Genomic DNA, 21,745 nt, shown 5'->3' with positions numbered 1-21,745 from the left:
GATCCTGGGTCACTGGTTATTGCTGAAAGCTCCACACGGTTGTAGTCATCTATCGATATTTGAAACAAAAAAGAAAAAAAATCATATTGTTTCAGATGGAGTAGTTTGATATAATTTCAGACATGAATGAGAGTGCTTAAGAAAAAAAAATGACATGAAAAATCCAGTTTAATACTGGTACTTACAAGGAAGGATATCAACGTAACGGTTTTTGTTCTGGTTGTAGGATTTACGTGCATCTTTTATAGTGAATTTGCTGAAAACTCTGGGAATGCTCTGCAAAAGACAAGACCCACCTGAGCAAAAACTATGAATACTAATAGCTGGAGACGTATATGATAGTCAGTTCTCTTACTTAGCAAAATAATTTGATACCCTGAATGCTGTTTTTCACATTCTACTCTCAGGATTCAAAAAATGAATTTAAAAATATGATTTAAAAATACCTAAGATTTAAAAAGACATACACTGTGTAAGTTGTGATGTATTTTCTGACCCCATATGAATTCCAGCACACTGCATGGTTTTAAAATGGCAATACACCCAAAAGGAGGTTCAACACTCTTGAACATATCCATAGCCAGAAAAAAGAAAGAACTATCTAAATCTAGCTTGGTTAGTTTAGTAACTAAGTAATTTCTGTTCATTTGTCCCAACAAGAGTAGACCAATTGAATCAATTGTTCAATGGAGTAGGGGAGGAGGGAAACATGTAGGTAAATACCAATAATTCAATGGATCTATTCTAGTCAGGACTAAAAATGGGATTTAGGCCAAGGAGAAATAAAAAAATATATTATAGAGTCTCTCTATATATATTAATTACTGTACTGGGCTGCAAGTTTCCTAGGAATGATTGTAAACAACAATAATAGAAGATGCCTGGATTCTATTACTTCTATGGTGTTATATGTATGCAAAGCATTTTACAATTATGACTATGAAGGGATTCTTTTACCACCATCCTGGCATCGTGAATCCCCCATGCCATGAGTGAAAGAGAGGATGAATGTGCTAACTTCACCCTCTTGTTAGCCACCACAACTTAGAGAGTGGTCTTTTCCCTTAAAGTAGGATTCTAGGAGGCTTACAAATTTCAAACAAGTATAATACTGCTGAAAACAGATAAAGGATCAGCATTAATATAGAATTAAACTAGTAACAATTTAAAACAAATTAAAAATATGATTTAAAAACAATTTTAATAGTTATTAAAACAATGCAATTAAAACAGTGCAGCACATGATTACTGGTACTTTGGGGCCTCAGTGTAGGAGGGTCTTCAAAATAATACAAAACATTATTTATATTAATATCTTATTTATATTGACATTGTGCAAATGAATACGTTAACAAATTCAATTTCAAATTTTATGTAATACATTTTTGTGGTCATTTCCAACTTATGCAACCCGAAGGTGACCCTATCATTGGATTTTCTTGGGAAGATTTGTTCAGAGGAGCAAATTTGACTTTGCCTTCCTCTGAGGGTGAGAGTGTGTGACATGACCAAGGTCACCATGGATGGTTTCCATGGATGAGAAGGAATTTGAACCCTGTATCCAGAGATGTAGTCAACCACTACACCACACTAGCTGACTCCTGGTAATGATACAGGTCTTCTTAAATTTGATGTAGTGTAGGTCCTCATTATGTTTTTATCCAACCCTGTGTAGACTCTGTGAATCTCAACCAATATGATATTGATAGCTTAAATGCTAACATTGGCAAAACTCAAAAGGCTCAAAATATTTAAAGACTATGGACAACAGCAGAAAGGACTTTGATAGTTTTGCAAACAAGGCTGTTTCAGAGACAGCTCTGAGTTACTTTCCATGGAGACACAAACTTCAAGCTGATCATGGACTTCACACACAACTTGACATGAACATGATCATAATTATGAAATATGCCTCCTCGTCTGCTTATTCTCCTCCAAATTCTAGTTGAATGTTTTTAATGTTTTTAATGTTTTTATATTTTGACTGTTTAAACCTGTTTTAGCATTGAGAATGGGAGGTGGGTATAGGGATTGATTTCTTCTTGGATTTTATTGTAACTTTGATATATTTTACTGTTGTAACCCGCCCGGATTCTCTGTGATAGGGCGGGCTACCAATAAAAATATTATTATTATTATTATTATTATTATTATTATTATTATTATTAAGAGCTGAGCTATGCTTTTTGTGAAAATGTCTACACAAGTCAGAATCACAGCCAGATTGACTCACATTGCTGCAGGCCCATGGTTTTAGCCAAAGTCACTGCTGGAATATGGGTCTCAAGACTCTCACCAAAGTTCCTGTTCCGGGCCAGAAAAGGGTTTTCCACTCTTGCCACAAAAGCTTAAGTTGGGAGCTTCCTACTTCAAACCAAAGGAAAGCCAACTACAAATATGATTCAAATTCCTGACATGCATTTAGTTTGTTTCTTTTTAATAGAGCACCAACCTGAAATTCATCCAGGAAAAGTCTTCCTTCATCTGCTATCTTTCTCTTATATGCTTCCCACAATAACTCTGCAGGAATGGGTTCTACACTCATCAGATGCCTTTCATCATCTTTGAAAACAGGTAGATACAGGTATTGTTTTTATTATGAATTATGTACATAGATAGATAGATAGATAGATAGATAGATAGATAGATAGATAGATAGGCATGTTAAACTGAATGTTGCTTAGTTATGTAGAAAGCTGTGCAGACATTTTACTCTGTGAACACCATAATAACCACTTTTTCCTAAAGTACATACATTTAAGCTTTGAAGATGAACCCACAATGTTTAAATCGGTGGTAGACAACTGTGGCTACAACCCCTTTACAGCAAGCCAAATGCTTCTTGCTTATCTCTGCAAAAATGATGACAGGAAGTGAGATCACATCACTTCCACTTGCCATATTGAGAAGGACTACAGAGGAATTAGTGTGTGGTATAGGGTTCTAGGATGTGTGTGTGTTGTCATGTATTTGGAGATGAACAATTATTCATTTTCCCTTCTGAAAAACCATACAGTATGAACTCATCTTTGGTATTAACTCTTTTGTGTCTGTCTACCCAGACCCTGAACATAGTAAAACCTTCTAAGACATGTGCACAAACACATAGCATTGGACAATTCTTTGGGCCTCATTATTGTCTTCCAGAAACAGTACATAGTTTTTCCTATAAAAGATAGTATGAATGAGAATACATGGTATTTTTTGCCTGATAATAATGTGCAATGAGACAATACAAATGAAATTTGTATGTGGAACTTCTCATGTGAAAGCAGCTGAAGGATAGTTATGTTAGAGCTTTGACAATTCCCCCCCAAACCCCACACCTTGCATATACACTAGCACATGTTATCTGAGAGAGTCTGGGAAGTCTAAAATAACAGAGAAAGAAGGAGGAAATGTTTTCCTGTCTCTAGTTAGTCTCTTGCAGCAGAAACAAGTCTTGCAGCATCTTTAAGGGTAAACCATTTTATCATGGGTTATGCTTTCATGGCCATTGTCTACTTCATGATCTGAAGAAGCTGATCTATATACCTTTGGGTGGTGTGAAGGGATTATTAACTTTGAAATGAAGATTTATATCTCTGGCCTGAAGAGCTCAGGTCCTGATAATTCCCTGCTCTCCTAATGCAGTAATGGATGTGTGGGGCTTGTTTCTAGCCTGCAGACACAATGTGTCTGGGACAAGGTTAGATATCAGGGTACCACTTTTACATGAGCGGGACAAAAACATCTGTCTGATGCCTGCACCTGCAAAATTACATCATTTTTTAAAAAAAGAAAGACTAGGGGGCATGCAGCCACCCATTTTTGTCCAGGATTGGTGCTGTGGCAACCGCACGGAGTGGCACCAATTTGGTCCCTGAGGGGAGAAAAAAGAAGCTGTGAAAAGTGGCTTTTTTTGGAAGGGGGCGTTATACAGACTGGCACTTCGTGCCGGCCTGTGGGCAGGGTGAGGGCTGAGCATGTACACGCTCCAAGCCCTAATGATGCTGTCCAGGCACCATTTTGACATGCACCCTTCTAGACAGCATGTACCATGATGATGCACCTCTGGTGCAATGCCAAAGGGGTGTCATCATGGTGTGCCAGTGCGCCTATGATATCCCTTCCATGGAGCAAGAAGAAGCCACTTTTCATGGCTTCTTTTTTATCCTTCCAGGGACTGGATCAGTGCTGCTGCATGTGGTTGTCACATCACTGATCCGGGGCAAAAAGGGGCGGCTGCATGCTGCCCATCTGTATAGCCCCTTTAGCCCCCTGGAAGGGGCATCATAGGTATGCTGACACACCATGATGATGCTATTCAGTGCTGTGCCATTTGACGCCTGAGGTGCATCATCATGGCATGCACCATCTAGAACAGGGGTAGGCAATCTTTTTGAGCCAGGGGCCAGGTTGCTGTCCCTCAGACAACTGGGGGGCTGAAGCCAAAAATAAATAATTAAATAATTTTAAAAAAAAATTAAATATATAAATAAACCAGGACAAATGTAGGACAAAATTTTCAAATGGAAGACACTTTTTTTAAAAAAAATGGAGGACACACGAAAAAATTTGCTGATTTTTTAAAAAATGTTAATATAAATGCATGTTTCTGAGGCTTCTATAGACAATTGCCCCCCCAAAGGCCCCAGCGGCAATCAGCGGCAGGACTGGGCTGGGGCCGGTCCCAAGGCCTCGCTGGGCCGCTTCCGGCCCATGGGCCGCAGGTTGCCTACCCCTGATCTAGAAGGTCACGTGCCAGAACGGTGCCCAGTTGGTGTCGTTAGGGCTTGGAACATGGAGACGCTAAGTCCTTACCACACCCACTTTGTGCCAGCCTGTATAGCCCCTAGATGGCGAACATCCAGGGTGCTTTAGAAGTGGATTCCTGCAAGACGTAGGGTTGAATTAGATGGTCCTTGAGATCCTTCCCAGTTCTATGAGTCTATATTTACCTCCATGATATTTACCTCTGGGAACAAGCACCACTGCTTCATCTGAATTTCTGTAAGAAGAATAAATATTTATCAATGCATAGCAACACTCTGTCATAACAAAGTCTTCTGGGAGCAAAAATTAAGTTTCAATAGTTGTTTTGGGACCATAGCAAATTTATGTGCTGAGTTGGGGAGAAATGGGTCTACTGAGAAACAAGAGGAAAGCATCAGCCAGACATTGAAAAAGTTTCTGTTGGGGGATTACACCTCCCAGAATCCTTCTACAAGCATGACCAGTGGCTTGGTCAGCTGGGGCAATCTGGGAGATGTAATCCCCAAAAATGACATCCCAAGATCTGGAAAGCTTGTCAGCATGCTCTGGAGAACACAACGTGTGAAAAAGAGTTCTAGGAATAAAAAAATCCTAAGGAGCAATAAAACTGAAAACAACCCACTGAGGAATGAACATACTCCGTAGCTGCAAGATGATGTTGGTGATGGGAAAACAGAGGGGAGAAGATGAAATGGTATATCCTGAAAGTAGTCCTTGCTGGCTGGAACTCTTAACTACAACATTTTGCTGCCCCACTGAGAAAGCTTAATAAATGCCAAGCTGCATTTCTGCAGCTTAGTCCTATGGATTTACATTAACAGTTATGAGGAGGGTGATGGAAAGAATAACATAACATAACTCTTTCCATCACCCACTTCCCATGGAGAAGAATGTTGAACCATGTCTTTACATTTATGACTCCCTATCTGAAAGGTGCCATGGATAGCTCTTTTAGAGGATTATCACACCTAAACTTATCATGGTTAAAATGCTGGTAAAACGCTCCATAAGTGTGAAGGTGTGATAGCCGGTCGTGCTTCTGAAGCGTCACTGAAGCATCCCCTCTCCTCTCCCGTCAGCAAAGAGTTCACGGAGCAGCCATTTCTTCATAACAGAAGTTCCTTTTACTGAAGAAATGGCTGCTCCATGAATGCTTTGCTGACGGGAGAGGAGAGGGGATGCTTCAGTGATGCTTCAGAAGCGCGGCCGGCTATCACACTTTCACACTTCTGGAGCATTTTACCGGCATTTTAACCACGGTAAGCCTCCTGTGTGATAATCACCTTAGACTTCAATCTAAACCCCTACTGACATAGAAGCCACCAGCTGTCCTTGCACTGGAACAGTCTGTGACAGGAACACGGGGAACAAAGTCCCATGCCACTTCATCATCAGTGATTTCAAAGGAGGCAGGCCTCAATCTTTACTTAGAAGAAATGTTTACAATTGTCTCACCTTTATTACACATACCTGGAAAAGGGAAATAAACAGTTTTACCTGGACCTTTCTCTGTTGAGGGTGTAGATTTTGTACAGAACAAGGAGTAAAGCCAAAGATGTCAAAATAATGAGGAATGCCAAAAATGCAATCAGGGCTTTAGCATTATCTGTTGAAGAAGGAAATCAAGATAGAAAGTAACTTTGAAGAAAATATCAATATTGTATTGCCATAACAGTTAAATTAAACAAATCAGGAAATTAAAAGGCATGATTTAAATTTGAACCTACATCTGGTGTCCACGGTTTTCCATAAACCTTCAGAATAAAATATTCCATTGAAAACATAAACCTTGAAAACAGAAAAAAAAAACCCAGTAAATGAAAGGTTATTTTAAATTCAAATATGTATTACTAAAGGCAAACTATTTTAGAAACCTTCCAAAAAGTGTCTTCTCTCTAAATAAAAGGTGGACATTTTATCCTGAGATCCTGAAGTTCAAATTATTTCCTTGTTTTATGAAAGCTTTTGTAACGTGAGACATCACAGGAAAAAAAATCAAGAGTTCAAACTGTCTAGGAAAATATTTTTTTAAAATTGGTTCCTTTTTTTTCTTATTCATTTTTAAGGAGCATATGGTGGAAGTCTGAAGATCTAAGTGGATGATAGATATGACACAACTAGGACTCAATATTTTGCATTTAAACAATGTCAATAATAATCCATTTGATCATATATCCTTGGGGCCCCAGAAAACCTAGCAGAACCAAAACAAAGGTCCAAGAACATTCTAAGAAGAAGGCATAGCATGTGGCCTGAGTGCAAAGAGGCATCACATCCCAAAGTGCTCATACTAGGGACTACCACTATCAGTTCATCCAGGAATTCGTTTTGAGGGGTGGGGGGGGGGGGGGGGGGGGGCAGACTGTCTAGGCCTCCAGAGGTTCATTGGGCTCTAGTGTGGCTGTAGCCATGCCAAAATCCAAACAGGAAAGACTGCCCTCTCCACAGCTGCTGGAATGGACAGTGCCAGGTTTCTCAAGATCTGTTTGGGCTCTGGTGTGGCTGAAACCATGCTGAAGCCCAAATGGAAGGGACATGCTGTGGCTGCTGGACAAGCAAGAAAGGGATGTAGCGCCCTTTCTCCCTCACCTAGGAGCTATGCCAGGTGTACCACTCCACTGGGTGACACCCCCATCTGGAGTGTCACCTGGTGTGTCCGGCAACCCCCCACCCCCACCCCCTTAGTAATGTTACTGAGTGCATCCATGTCAGATAATAGAAACTATTCAGCCAAAAAGTTGCATGAAGCCTAGGGAGGTTTCTATGCAGCTCCCAAAGCCAATCAGTCTCCAACATATATTTTCAGCCAAACATGTAGAATAATACACCCAGAGAAGTCATGATTCTCCATTTATTGTCTACCTCAAAAATCTGAAATCTCTATTCCTTCTCACTCCCAAGACATTTCTGCCTTTCAGAAAATAGCTAGGTGCAGCCCATGTCTGAGTGTGGGTGGAAAATTGACCAAGTGCAGTCCCCAGACCTTGCACCTATGCCTCCCCTTGATCTGTGCAAAACAGTTTAGTCCACTGATTGGAGTATCAGATGAGGCATCTCCAGAACAGGTGGAGCCCTAAATTAAATTTAAACATGCCAATCTAGAAAGGCATATCTCTGTAATGAAGCAGGTTTCTGATTAATTTACCTTTTTCATAAGGACTAGGACTGGCCCAAAGCATTCAGCCTTGTGGGGTTTTTTTTTTGGGGGGGGGGTTGAAGGATGGTACATTCAGAGATGGAAAAGTTGAAATCCCTTAATTCCTAACAGGATATATGTATTTGATGATTTCATGCTTGATTGCCACAACAGATAATTTCAAATGTGTTCTTTCTGCTAGGGAAGATGTCAGAAGTTTTTGTGCATCTGGCAGTGGATTTTCACATTCAGGACTTTTTTCACTTGAAAGATGTTTATGTAAATTGTCTTGTGTGTTGGTCTGCTGATGTCAGATGCCTTAATAGGTTTTATACACATGTTGCTACACTCTTTCAGCTATTGTGCAAACTCAGTTCATGGCTGTACAAGCAGAGTTGTCCAAATAGTAACATTTCATATGGGCCTAAACCAGAATGAGCAACTGCACAGGGGCTGGGGCCATTTCTCTTCCTTACACCTGCACAACAGGGTGCACTAGAAGTTCAGAGAAAAGAATTAGTAAAACACCTCTGAGTATTTCTTGCTGAAGAACACCACATGAAATTAATGGGGTTGGCAACTGTAGGTTGGCAGGTGACTTCAAAGCACATATGCACACACACACACATATCTGAGGGAAGCTAACACACCTTGCTTTAACCACATCATTTCAACCTATAATCCCGGTGTGACTTGTTATTTTATTTATTTCTATATATTTAGGATAGCTCCCTTGAGATTTATATTCTGCTTTTCCTGTTCAATCCACCCCCAATGAGTCAACAACAGGCAAATGCAATTATCTCACTGTCAAGTGTGTGTGTGTGTATGTGTGTGTAATTATACAACTTACTGTGAAATTATATGTTTTCAAATAATAAAGATCTGCTACATGAAATTGACATGTTCTTTGGTTCATACTTCCACCATCCCAGGTCAAGATAAATATTTTGTCAGGACCATTTAATTGTGCTGGCTCTCTGCAGGTCACCTTTACAACATTGTTGTCTAACAAGCTGGCGTCGACTGCTTTCGCACGTTGTGGTTCTGTAAAAATGTTAAGTATTTCATATCAAAAAAAGAAAGAATAGGAAGCACTATTATATTATACCCCCCTTACTTTTTTAAACAACAGATTCAAAGTGGTTTCACAAGAACACAGCTTAATGAAAGATATGTGAAAGCTGCTGAAAACAACCCTGCACCTCCTCCTCTTATACCCAGTAGTAGTGCTATATGTTTTGTATAATGTTTTAACCCCCTATATGAGTTTTAAGTGCAATTCAGCTTTATCTTTGTACATATGTGGATATTTTGATATATCTTATCTTGTATTTTATATTTTGTAACTGTATTTAGTATTCCATTGATATGGTCAGCTGATTTATCAATAAACTTGTTGTTGTTGTTTGTATAACTAGCCACAACATAATTATGTTGAAGAGAAAAGTCCTTAAAAGGAAAGTGACCAGAAACTAAACAATCCTTTTTGCCTCCTATAGTAAGTACTGGTATACACAGGTGAAAACGATCCTTAAGATTACCCAACTGTTCACAGGCCTCCTACTGAGCTAATAAATTCTCCCAGATATGCCATCACTGTCAGGGGTGACTCCAGGTTCCCTACCTTTTTTGATAGCATTGGGATCACTATCACTTCAATATTGGTCATTTTAAGGGGGGGGGGGGATGGAACAGTAGAAGATTTGGGAGAATCTAGGCCCAAGTCTTTTCCACCAATATTATAGTGTTTCCTCCTCATTTCTAAACTCTTAACTAGGGACAGAAAGATACATTCTCCTTTATTTAAATCTTTCCATGATGTTTGACAAATTCTTCAAAAATGAACTGAAATGAAATTCTTCCCCATTTTGTGCCAGCCAAATTCAACAGACACTGTCAGAGCAAGCATGGAGACAACCATGTTTTACCTCCTGCCATACAGGTGTTAAAGATGAGGTGACTCAGAAAAAAAAGAGACGACAACTTTAATTCAGCACTAACACAGTTGAATATGCAAGTGATTCAAACCAAGTATATGAAGAGGTAGCTACTCCCTGAGGTGGGGTGGATGAATCTTACAGTTTTATTTTCCCTATATTTGATTTTTTTAAAAAAATAAAGTTCTTTCTATGTTAGACATGAAGATGTTGACATGAAGGGATGGGCTCTGTAATTCTAAAACTTTTTGTCCCAAGTAGAGGAGAACCACCAAAGCAAAGAGAATGTAATCAATCAATGTCTCTGTAAGTACCATTGAGTTAATGAGTGCATTCTAGTCAAAACTAACAATTAGTTTTAGGCCCTAGTTTACTTTTGCTTCTGGAAAAAAAAGAGATTATTATGAGCAATCTTTAACCTCTGTTTGCTACTTAGTGAAGACCTACACAGAATCACATCAGTTTGGGCACTTCCTCACCTTGCTTACATTGTACTGTAGTACAGGTACTGTTTTATCATGGTCCAGGCCCTTCATTGCAGGAGCATGTGTGTCAGTAGCATAACTACCATTCACTCTGTCATGATTTGGCAAGGACAGTCCCAATTAATTCTAAATCATCCCAGTTTTTTAATTGCTTAAAATGGCCCGGTTTTTCTCTCCTCCTCCCACTTTCCTCCATTGTCCTTGGCTTGCTCCAGTTGCTGCAAACTGAGCTCAAAGTTCAAAAGTAGTTTTTACTCAGAAGGGGAGAGGAGAGGTCAGAATCTTGCCCTTTTCTATAGATTCATGGAAGAACAAACTGCTGGAGTTTCTGTCCTGTCTTGCCATCTTGACTACACTCTGATGTTGCTTGGCCACACATGTCCTGGCTTTCATCTGTGAAATGTTGGAGGGTATGGACCACCAATGCCATGAGACTTTCCCACAGAATCAGCACCTCAGATTTGGTCCCAGATACATAAAAAGAGTTTATCCCATTAGCAAATAAGACAGTTTACCTCTTCCAGCTTGAATTCAGGATCCAGGATGCTCCTGGATGTTATCATACCTAACTAGCCACCTATCTTACCAGGATGCTCCCACCCAGATGCATTCCAGGTCAAAGCCTTGCTCAGCCAGCACTTTTTTGAAGTTGGGAAGCTTCCAGCTTCAAAACTTGGCCAGCTGAGTCAGGCTTCGACCCAGGATTTATCTGGGCGGTGGCATCCCAGCTAGATCAGTGGCAATTTAGGTATGATAACATCCAGGAGCATTCCAGATCCTGAATTCATGCCGGAAGAGGTAAGCTGGCTTAATTTGTTAGTGAGATAAGCTCCAAGATCACACCATCTTGAAGCAGCTCCAAGGGATGCATCTGATTGGGATGTGACTTCCATTAAAAACAGGAGACATGTTTAATATGCAGTTTTGAAATTGCTTGCACATATTTTTTAAAAAAATAAATGCATCCTACACAAACATTGTTGCAGATATCCAAATGCAGAACAGGAGGCATGTTCAGCACATATGTAGCACTTTTTGTGAATAGGCAAAGAATGATTAATTTTAAAGTTAGCACACTAATAAGAAAACATGACTTACGTGCTGCTTCAGTCTGAATAACTTGATCAGCTTTTATCCCTTCAATTTTTTTACTTCTGTTCCTTGAGTTTATGTATGCCCATACTCTGACTGTGTAATTGGTGAAAGGGTCTAGGTTATGCTTCTCATAAGAGGTGGCATTTAAATCTTTTTCATCTATAGATTTAAAAAAATATAATAGGAACTGTAATCTAAATAAATAAATAAAAATAAAATAATGCAAGATCTAGTTCCCAACATTCTAAAACACAAAAACAAACAAACAAACAAAAGAAAAGTAATAGCAGTGAAGACAAGTTGAAGGAGCAGGGCTGTATGTATAGAAGCTTGTTCAATTCACTGCTCTCTGTTTGATGTCAAAGTAAAAAGGCTTCAGTCTAGGACAGAAGACACTCACAATAAGTCCCCCTCTCCATTTGCCCTGCTGAGGTGAATAGGTTTAAAATAGGCCTAAGACTTTGGTTTCACTTTCCTGTTCCCTTATAATAAAGCCTATGATCCCTTACTTACTTTGTTTTGCAGCTGGATCAATTGAAATTAATTAATTAATTAATTAATCAGTTATCCTGTCAATGTTTTTTTTTAAAAAAAACCTCTATCTGGACAATGTGGTTGCAAGCATTAGACCACTTAACTTTAAAGTGTTTATTTATTTACTTATTTGAAATACTTATGTTTCACCCTATATCATCAGATATTTGGGTAGCTTACAATAAAAGTAGTTTTTTAAAACAGTTTTAATATGAAAGAGTAAAATCATCTCAACTTGCTAAAATATATATATTTAAAATATTTTTAATTTTTTAAATACAAAAGGCTTTAAACCATGTTCATGTGCAGTTTTGGAAAAAAAATAATTAGGTCTCAAAGAGTTTAACAAAAGCCTAGTTTTGGCTAGGTGATGGAATCTGATGTTGGTCTCAGCTGAGCCTTAAAGGGTGGGCACTCCACAACCAAGGCACTATGACTGTTTTAGTTGCAAAATCATGAATTAAACATTCAAAGTGCATTTCAGTTACGAGTGCCCTGTCTGCACGGACCAAATAAAACAGCCACCCCCACCAAACCCCCAAACCCCCATCTTATCAGTGGGGAGACCACATGGTGCACAGCTCAAACCTGGTGCAAACACACTGGGCACATCCAGCCCATTGAGTACCAGAACCAGGGTATACCCCCACCCCCAGAAATTAAAATACCTCAACAGTTGCTCCTGATCTTCTTGAAAGATCCAGAGCCCTCTGTTCGGATGCCTAGCAGCTATTTGAAACACCTCTCACTCTGTCACCTACCATGTCTGGTGCTGCTGCTTGCTCTGAGGTCAGAACAAGGCACCCAGCCATGTGATTATCACTAGGTACCTCATTCTAAACTGAGAGTGAAGAGAACTGTGCTGGCAGTTGACACATCTGGCTGCTCAGCAGGGGCACATGTTCAAACAGTCACCCAGAATCAGAATGGAGGGCAAGGTAACAGGGGGACATTGGGGCAGCTCTGGGGCCAGGATACTCGGGGCAAAGCCTGGATAGTCCTGGCCAGTGCAGTGCAGATCACAGGTGGATTAACTGTTATTGACACACTGAGAATATCTCTTATTTGATTATTTATGGGAGAGATGGCCAAATAAAGGAAATGATATGGTGAGACAAGTGGGGTTGTTGAACTGAGAAAGGTAAAGCTGAAAGGGGGTACAATGAAGTTAGGGAAACTATTAATAAAATATTCCACATTACAGGTACCAAATTACTTGGTTATAACCATTGGCGGGGGAGGAGGGAGGGAAGGGGGGGTTGAAAACTATGTACTGTAGTAATGGTAATATTTAGTAAGGATTCATTACACATGTTGTAGGGTATTATGAATCATAAACTAATAAATAAAACAATTAAAAACTGTTATTGCCTCACTGTAGGACAGTTGAAGTTTTTGACAAATGCTAGCTTCTGCAATTTCTTTAATTCTGCAGTGTGCTAAAAATCTGTATGGCTATCTATGCACATTTCATGGAAAATTAGTAACAGTTGTTTCTTTTAAGTCTCTCTAATAATATAAGTAGGGTTGCTTCCTAGTCCCATATATAGCGATAGATAACATTCATTCCCAAATATAGTCTGATGGTGGGTTGTTTTTCTTTAAAGATTTCACAAGAAAAAAAAATCAAAGAAAAGTATGTGAGTTAGTTTGGAAATGAATGTTGCAAAGCCTTTTCCAGTTCTTTAGAATATAATTATTACTCGTTTTCATTTTGTTCTGTAATGCAACTCAAATTGATGGTTCATGGGCTGTTCCCAGTCCACAAGCCATTGGTGGCTGCTCTCCTGTGAGTTTCCAGGAAAGAAAGAAACACTTGTAACCATGGGGTGTAACTATGGTACCAGTCCCTGGCTGGGAGGGGGGGATACTGGCCCCTCATGTCAGAGAACCAGCATGGTATAGTGGTTTGAGCATTGAATTATGACTATGGAGCTCAGGACCACTAGGCCACAGAAACCCACTGGGTGACCTTGGGCAACCCATACTCTTTCAGCATCAGAAGAAGGAAAAGCAACCCCACTCGGGATAAATCCTGCCAACAAAACCCCATGATAGGTTTGCCTTGGGATTGTGGTAAATCAGAAATGACTTGAAGTGACATAGCAATAACAAACCCCAACTCAGATAGCTTGAGAGGCATTACTTTAACTCTCAAAGGACATTGCCCAAAGCTGCACTGAAGCTGGGATTGTGAAGTGAATTAGACTCTTATTAGAGAGGTTTGCAAATCTTCTCAGAAGAACCAGCAACAGTTCTTAGTTTCTTATGGTACTTTGTTTTACCCTTCTCACCAGATGCCACTGCCCTAACACTGCTTCTAATTAGCCTCAGCAAATCTCATTAGATCTAGACAACAGATACTGGGCAGACTTACAATACAAGGAAATATGTTTTCATAAAACAGGCATGATTTAAACTTTATCTTGGGGTTTTTCCCCCTGACGATAATAGAGAGAGCCTCTACCAGGCCTCTATGGATTGCTCCTCTTTGGTGCTGAGGCTTGCAGTAAAATGTACCTTCCTCCATGTGGTGATCCTGCAAAGCTCCACAAAAATTATTTCCAATAATTAAGAATAGCCCTTTAGAAATGGTGGTGAGGTGGAATATGTCTTGTGGAAAATATATTTGCAAAGTACATACCAATTGGCTTAGAGGATGGATCATCCGTAAGGTAGATTTGGACCTTGTAGCCATAACTTTGGCCATTGATTTCATTTTTTGGCTTTTCCCAAGAAATTGATATACTTTTGTTCGTTTGCTTTGCGGTGACATTTTCAGGTATGCCTGGCTCTGACACAGGAAATTAGCAGAAAAGATATGTTTAAAATACAGCGATAACTCTAGTTACTGAAACAGCAGCAATAATCATCATGAAGAATTCCCCCCCCCCCAAAAAAAATACTATAACAGATGAACCACATTGCACATTACCAAAAAAGAGTAGTTTTTAAAACTTTCTCAAGACAGATTACATAATACATTTCAAACCAACAAAAGCAATTGATTTATAAAATGTCTTCACATGGTGTAATCATTAAATGTAATGAACTGAGGATGTTGGGATTTCAGACAAGAATAGTATGTTCACAATAAGGTAGGAACAGGTGATAACTAAAGTCTTCCTGTGAATACAAACAGCAGCTTCAAACAAGTGTTTTTTCTCATGATTATAGCAACAGAAGAGAAAATGATTAAACACCATGGTTCACCTCTTCTGATCCTGATAATTACTAGCCCTGCCAGCAAGGTACTACTATTTGCACTATTTAAAATATATATGTTACATGCAACTATATTTTTATGGAAGCTCTCCTATACCTACTTACCCAGGAGTGAATTCCATTGCATGTAAGGACACATTATTATTATTATTATTATTATTATTATTATTATTATTAAAATCAATACACATAAAATGACATTTGTTCATTTCAAAACTGTATCATCATGTACCTTCTATAATTTCTATTTACATCTTATCCTTTGATACCCAATCAAGGACACTTATTTCTGAGTGTACAGAACTGTGCCTAAATTAATGTTTTATCTAATTTAGCTCAAAGTCTACAAAGGTTTATCTGTTTGCTTAGGTACAAGAGAATACCCATGGGAGCAATCTGTACAGTGCATAGTGTCCGATTTGAATGGCTAGAAGACAGAATTATTTCTGAACCCTGAAAGCAACGGTCTAAACAAGTGCCTTGATTGGCTTTAAGTTGTTTCCTTGAGGAATACTTTTCACAATCCTGTACCATCAGCATTTGTGGCTAGGGATTCTGGGAGTCTATGTTCCTTATATCCAAATGTTCTCCTCTCCTATAAAAAGTTATTAGGCAGTCAGTAGAACCTGCTGGATGCCATGTCAGTGGGGTGGTGAATCCACTCTTGGTTTTGTATCAGTTTGAAAGAATGCAAGGTGCTGAACTTATAGAGTGTGTGTGTGTGTGTGTGTGTGTGTGTGTAGAGTATAGTGATCAGCACCTTGGATAACTCCTTTTCTAATGAAAACCCAGACCAAATTCACCACCCACCTTCAACAGTTTTCAGAGTCATAGCATTTTTTCTAATATCCTAGAAGATGGGTTCATGCATCAAATGTGCTAGGGAATAAGATAAAAGATTACTCATTCAGTTCCTAAAATGCTAACAAAGTATTCTAGTCAGTATCTAACATGAGATAGCTCTCCTTTATCAATTTTCCAGCCCATGTACCCACCCACCCACATTTTTCCTTGAGAATACAGTGGGCCCGGGGTATTTGCTGAGGTTGGGTTCCAGGATCCCCTGGGGATGCCAAAATCCATGGATGCTGAAGCCCAGTATTTTCAGTGGTATAAGAAAATGGGGCCTTATATAAAATGGCAAAATGCTATTTATTTATTTATTTATTTATTTATTTATTTACAAACTGTGGATGATTGAACGCATGGATACAGGATCCCTGGATCCAGAGGCCAACTGTAAAAGCATAGTAATCTGATAGTCATTTCCTTCCTTAAATAATGTGCAATGTCCAGAAAGGCTAGTATTAAGAGTTAATATTTTTGGGTACCTGCTAAGGTCCATTCTTGCTGTTCACACTCCTTGTTGTGACTGCCTGTTCACCAGCCATCTGAATCATGTTTGTCATATAATTTGCCTTTGTGTAGCTATTTTTTGTCTTTAACAAAGAGATTGCATGGAGGCAAGTAAACTAGACTGTGACTATGGTGTCAGATATCCCTTCCATCCCAACTGGACCCATCCTCCCATACACAGCTCTTCACTCACCCTGTTTGCTTGCTGTGGACGGGAAAGCTTTTGTTTGCACCAATGGGATTTTTTTCCTCCCATTGCAAATAGCAAGCTGAGGTGAGTTAATTCTGATCAAAACCATGACAGAGGCAAAGAATTAACAGCCACAATCCCCATTATGCTGTTGTCCCAGTAGAGGACATACCTGGACTATAATTTCCGGCATCATCCAGCCAGCATTCCAAAAAGTCATTTTTTTTTCCCAAGCTGAGGTTTGGTTACATTCCAGCTGGGCTCACTGCTATCTTTCCACCACCAGTGCCATCAAAGAAAAAGGAAACTGTGGGGCTCTCCAGATCACCCCAAAGGAATGGGCTGGAGGTGCCCAGTTTCCTTCCGGAGGGACACCACAGCAGCCAAATGGTGCAACATCCCTCCAGACCAAAATGAACCTGGAAAAACTGGGTTCTTTTTGGCGTGCAGGTACAACGTCATCAGTGTACCATTGGCACACTGTGACGTGTCCATGATGCAAGTGCAGCACCCAGAAGTGCAGATGCACCACTGCGCTTGCATTATGCACACATGCCACATATGGATGGTGCCACATGTTAGGGTTCCAGAGCATGTGGATGCTACACCAGCAGTCTGTACTGGGCTTGTATGGCAAATGACATTGTTTTGCCCCTGGGCACTAGCACTATGATGGGAAAGAGGAGAAGTGTCAGATTCTGCTATTCAGACTGGCCCCAGAAAAATCATGTCAGCAAATTGCTAGGATGACAAAGTGGCTTAGTTAAAGACACTTGTCTAACTACCTGAAAAACCAACACCTGACATTTGTGCCTAGATTATACTCAGTCATTGGTGTTTATCAGACGAGCTCTTAAAGAGGTACTATTCCAGTGTGACTCCTCTAGCTGCCTCCTGTTGCATGCTGGGATTGGCAGTTTTAAGGAGGGGTATTTAGAATTCTCAGGCAGAGAAGTTCAGCTCCTTAAAACTGCCAATCCCAGCATGCAACAGGAGGCTGCTAGAGGAGTCACACTGGAATAGTAGCTCTTTAAGAGCATAGTGTGATAAACATCAGTGTTACGTATGAACAGAAAACCTTTATGAGGAAAGGTGCTATCAGAGATGATGGGAGCTCTTCTTCCCATTAAGCTCCAGGGTGTGAATAAAGGATGAGTCTGGGCCAGAAGCCTCCATTGACTAGTTCAGAGAGACATCCAATAGGATTATCTTGTGGCCCTGCAGGTGCTGTTGGACTGTTACTTTATGTGGACATGGTCAGGATAGCCAATGATGAAGGATGTTGCAACCTGCAGTCCAACAACTTCTAGATGGCCCCATGATTCCCATCTGTGGGAGATTAGGGGAGGTAAAAATGGAAGGGCTGTACGCTCTACTGTTCCTTTCAAAAAAATTCTCTAGGCATATTTTGGCATATTTTGCCATAATGCCATTTTAGGCCCAAGATATTCCCTTTTTAGCAGCAAGAAGTAACCAGAAGTTACAGAAGGGAGCCCTGGTGGTAAAGTGGTTAAATGCCAGTATTGCAGCCATAAGGTTGTGAGTTTGATCTAAGACAGGGCTCCAGGGTCCACTTATCCTTCCATCTTTTTGTAGATCAGGAAAATGACTACCCAGCTTGTTGGGGGCAGTTGGCTTACACAATGTAACTCACTTAGTGTTAGTTCAGTAATAAGTGGTATAGAAATGTACTTGCTATTGCTACTGCTACTTGCTATTCCTGTTTTAGAAAAAGGCCTCTCCTGGGCCAAAAATGGCTCAAGGAGAATAAAATGTGGCAGAAATGCCCTCATGTTCATTGGAGGGCATTTGGATGCAAAATTATTTGGAGGGAAAATAACCAAAGATTATTTTACTCGCACACCAAGAGCCATAGTGGACACAAAAATGATCCTGGGGCTTCATGTGGTCCACACCCCACATTTTGCCCTACCCTGCCCTAGATGATTCAATCCAATGTTCCCATCCCTTCCTGTAATGCATATAACACTTTTAATTACATGAATGCATGAACGTGCTCATTATATTACACTGATTTCTAGGGATGAAGGAATGTTCAGTAAGAAGCAAAGTGCAGGAAAATCATGTTATACTCACTTCCAAAATCCGTTTCTACCGTGATGATTGTCTTATTCAGATTTTTATTCTCGAAATATATTTGTGATGTACAACTGTAGTTCTTATTAGAAGATAAATTACCAATAATCTTTTGGGGGTTCGAAGATTTCTCATTACAACCTTCAGTGGATTTAACATCTGTAACAAATGGTAAGATTTCATGAATTTGTGTACCCAAGAGAATGCAAGCATCTGTATTGGGCACTAAAGTCCTGTAGCCCTTAATATGATTTGGATTCCAGTTTCAATCATTCTTGATGATGCTGGTTGGGATTGATAAGAGTTGAAGTCCAACAATATCAGAAATGCCTCACTTCCAATCAAGATATTAGGGTTTTTAAAATCATATTTGGTACATAAAAAGACACAGATAATCCTGAAGACTGGACAGCAGAGTGCATACATTTCCATATTAGCCTTGACTTTTAGAATACGTTTGTTTCCTACTTCTCTACTTTTCTCTCTATATATATTTAGAACCATTTATTTTTTAAAAAAATTCTCCATAAAATTAAGAAAAAATTGCAAATAGTTCCTTTAAAGTCCTACCATGAGGGCGACAGCAATATGAATACTGTAATTGGCATTTAGAATTGTTAGTAATGTTCCAGATTAAAGTCACACTGGTGTCAGTTACATCTTTTGAGTCCAACTTCCATCTAACTGGAGGAGAGAGAAAAGAAAAAGAAAAGAAAAAAATCCATGATGACATTTTGGTATTAATTGTTCACATTTTGAAAGAAAGCTGGATGAAATTCTGCATTTATTTCTACATTTTATAACAGGTTACATACATTTACACATTTGGATATCCAGTATGGTTTTCAAGTGTTCTCCTATTCTATTGCATCATTAACAGAGATATCAGAGCCAGAGCAGACAGGTGTAATAGTGGCCCAAGTCCTCTCCAGATGGAAGCAGATCAGAACTCCCAAGGTGAGCTGTACACTTTGGGGCAAACCAGAGCCAACACAGAACATATCCTTTTTGTTCCTTTTGCTCTGGGCTTAAGGACCAGTAAGTGACATTGGTGGCCTCTGGCCACTTTGGAGATGTACATCATTTAACCAGCACACTTCCAAAGTGGCCTGAAGTTACTTCAGTTGGCCCATGTGTCCCCCCCCCCCCAAAAAAAACAACAACGAATATTCTTAACTTTAAAAAAAGCTGATTATCATGTTAAATCTAGCAACTTCAAGATGTGCACCAAGCACCCTGAGCAGATCTTAGCCAGTGATAAAACTTTTTAGTTCTGGCTAGTCTCTATAGCTGAAGTTCATTGGGATTTTAAGAGTACTTAACTCAGGCTGGATTATGCCCTGGTTCAATGCTAATCTTTACAACAGCATCTCAGAGACACTGAACATCTGGGTAGGATACGATGGACTAATCCCGTCATATCCAGCCTATACCAACCCTGCCACCTATCTGGTTCAGTGTTCAGATGCTCTGAACATGTTCAGATGCAGGTGTTCAGATGTATGCACAATGCCATGCCATGGAGCTGATGCTGCTGCCACTTTCCCCATTTCCACTGTCGCTGTTCTACTTGCAGACCCTCGGCATGGCTCATAAGGGCAGAAAGCGGGCACTTGGCTTCACATGTCCAGATGCCCCATCACAACATCACAGTATGTGGCTGGGGCCTGCAAGGCAGTGGAAGCAAGTAAGGTTATGTGTGACAATCCAGTCTATCAGCTATTATGGCAGAATTTCTGGGAAACCCCATCACAAACAACTGTTTTTTTATTACCAAATTAAGGGCCAGTTGGGCCAGGTAAGGCTGGATACATTGGACTGATATCTGGACTACACATCTCTGGCCTATACATCATCTAAACAAAACAATTCCAGGATGGGGAGAACACAGGCTTTTGGGGCTGTGTGTACAGCCCCAGAGTTACAATGTAAACTACAGTCCTTCACCTCTTACATCTTCATGCATTTATTGGACAACTTTGTACATGAACATTTTGATACAGGAATCTTACATTTTAATAATATGAAGTGAGGGACATCCTCCCACACTGTCCCCCTTCATCCACGCATTGAACAGGGACATCTGAGAAAGGGAAGCCTATGCTGGGCCTCCATATCTAGGTTTGAATCTGGGGCGGAATCAGAATGTACACCTTTTTTCTGTCTATCTGAGAGGCTCCACCTCTGCAAAAGTTTTGTGCCAAACGAATATAACATGGACTTCTCCATGCAGGGAATAGTTGTTCTTATTGATTAACTACCAAAATTAGAATTTCATTTCTAGTTCATTTTTTTAAGGAACTACTAAAATCTACAGTTTTAACTACCAATTGCTTATCCCAACTGCAGTAGGCGCACCAGAATCATTTGGTGAAGTGGAAACCAACACTTATGTAAATCACATCAATCCAATGGGGTCACTTTAATCAAACCAACAACTGGATTTACAGTATACCTCAAACATCTTCCTATTCAGGATAGAAAGAACATGAGATGTAAGAAATTTAAATGCAAGAGAAAGCAAAACTGATAGATTCATCTATCCTTAAGCTGTGCATGTCGACCTCTAAATACAACTCCGAATAGAATTCCAACAAAGGCTTTCCCTTGTAATGCCCACACACAATATATGGATTCCAAAGGCAGGGCAAAGAACTGCATGTTTAGGGCTGGGACAAGCAGCAGATGGTGCCATTTTCTATGCATGGATCCCCTTCACAAGATTAATACATAAATGGAACTATACTTAAAATGTTTCAGGTAAATGTGATGGGAAGCTCCAGTTAGACATCTGAACATGCAAATAAAAAGAAACACTTTATTTTAATTTAGTTTTTGGCAGATAAAATAGTATATAATCCTTTCTCTATATGGAAGTGATATATCTGGAGGAAAATCATCATGTACAAAAATGCTTTCGAATAAAATTTAG

General features: G+C 39.7%; 1 protein-coding gene across 1 annotated transcript in view; it reads right to left on the bottom strand.

Annotated features, from left to right (window-relative positions):
* Window positions 1-21,745, bottom strand: part of PTPRC (protein tyrosine phosphatase receptor type C) — a 111,483-nt gene that overhangs the window by 24,823 nt on the left and 64,915 nt on the right. The window contains exons 8-18 of the mRNA XM_042464396.1: window positions 19,384-19,497; window positions 18,814-18,972; window positions 14,590-14,739; window positions 11,415-11,570; window positions 8,745-8,938; window positions 6,483-6,543; window positions 6,253-6,361; window positions 4,956-4,990; window positions 2,453-2,562; window positions 186-276; window positions 6-49 (exon numbers count right to left, since the gene is read on the bottom strand). Coding sequence (XP_042320330.1) covers window positions 6-49; window positions 186-276; window positions 2,453-2,562; window positions 4,956-4,990; window positions 6,253-6,361; window positions 6,483-6,543; window positions 8,745-8,938; window positions 11,415-11,570; window positions 14,590-14,739; window positions 18,814-18,972; window positions 19,384-19,497 — 1,223 coding nt within the window. The remainder of the gene's footprint in view (window positions 1-5; window positions 50-185; window positions 277-2,452; window positions 2,563-4,955; window positions 4,991-6,252; window positions 6,362-6,482; window positions 6,544-8,744; window positions 8,939-11,414; window positions 11,571-14,589; window positions 14,740-18,813; window positions 18,973-19,383; window positions 19,498-21,745) is intronic.

The sequence above is a fragment of the Sceloporus undulatus genome, chromosome 4 (genome assembly GCF_019175285.1).
Source record: "Sceloporus undulatus isolate JIND9_A2432 ecotype Alabama chromosome 4, SceUnd_v1.1, whole genome shotgun sequence".
Classification (NCBI taxonomy): Eukaryota; Metazoa; Chordata; class Lepidosauria; order Squamata; family Phrynosomatidae; genus Sceloporus; species Sceloporus undulatus.
Note: the sequence above shows the minus strand (reverse complement) of the source record. Positions and strands in the feature narration are given on the sequence as shown.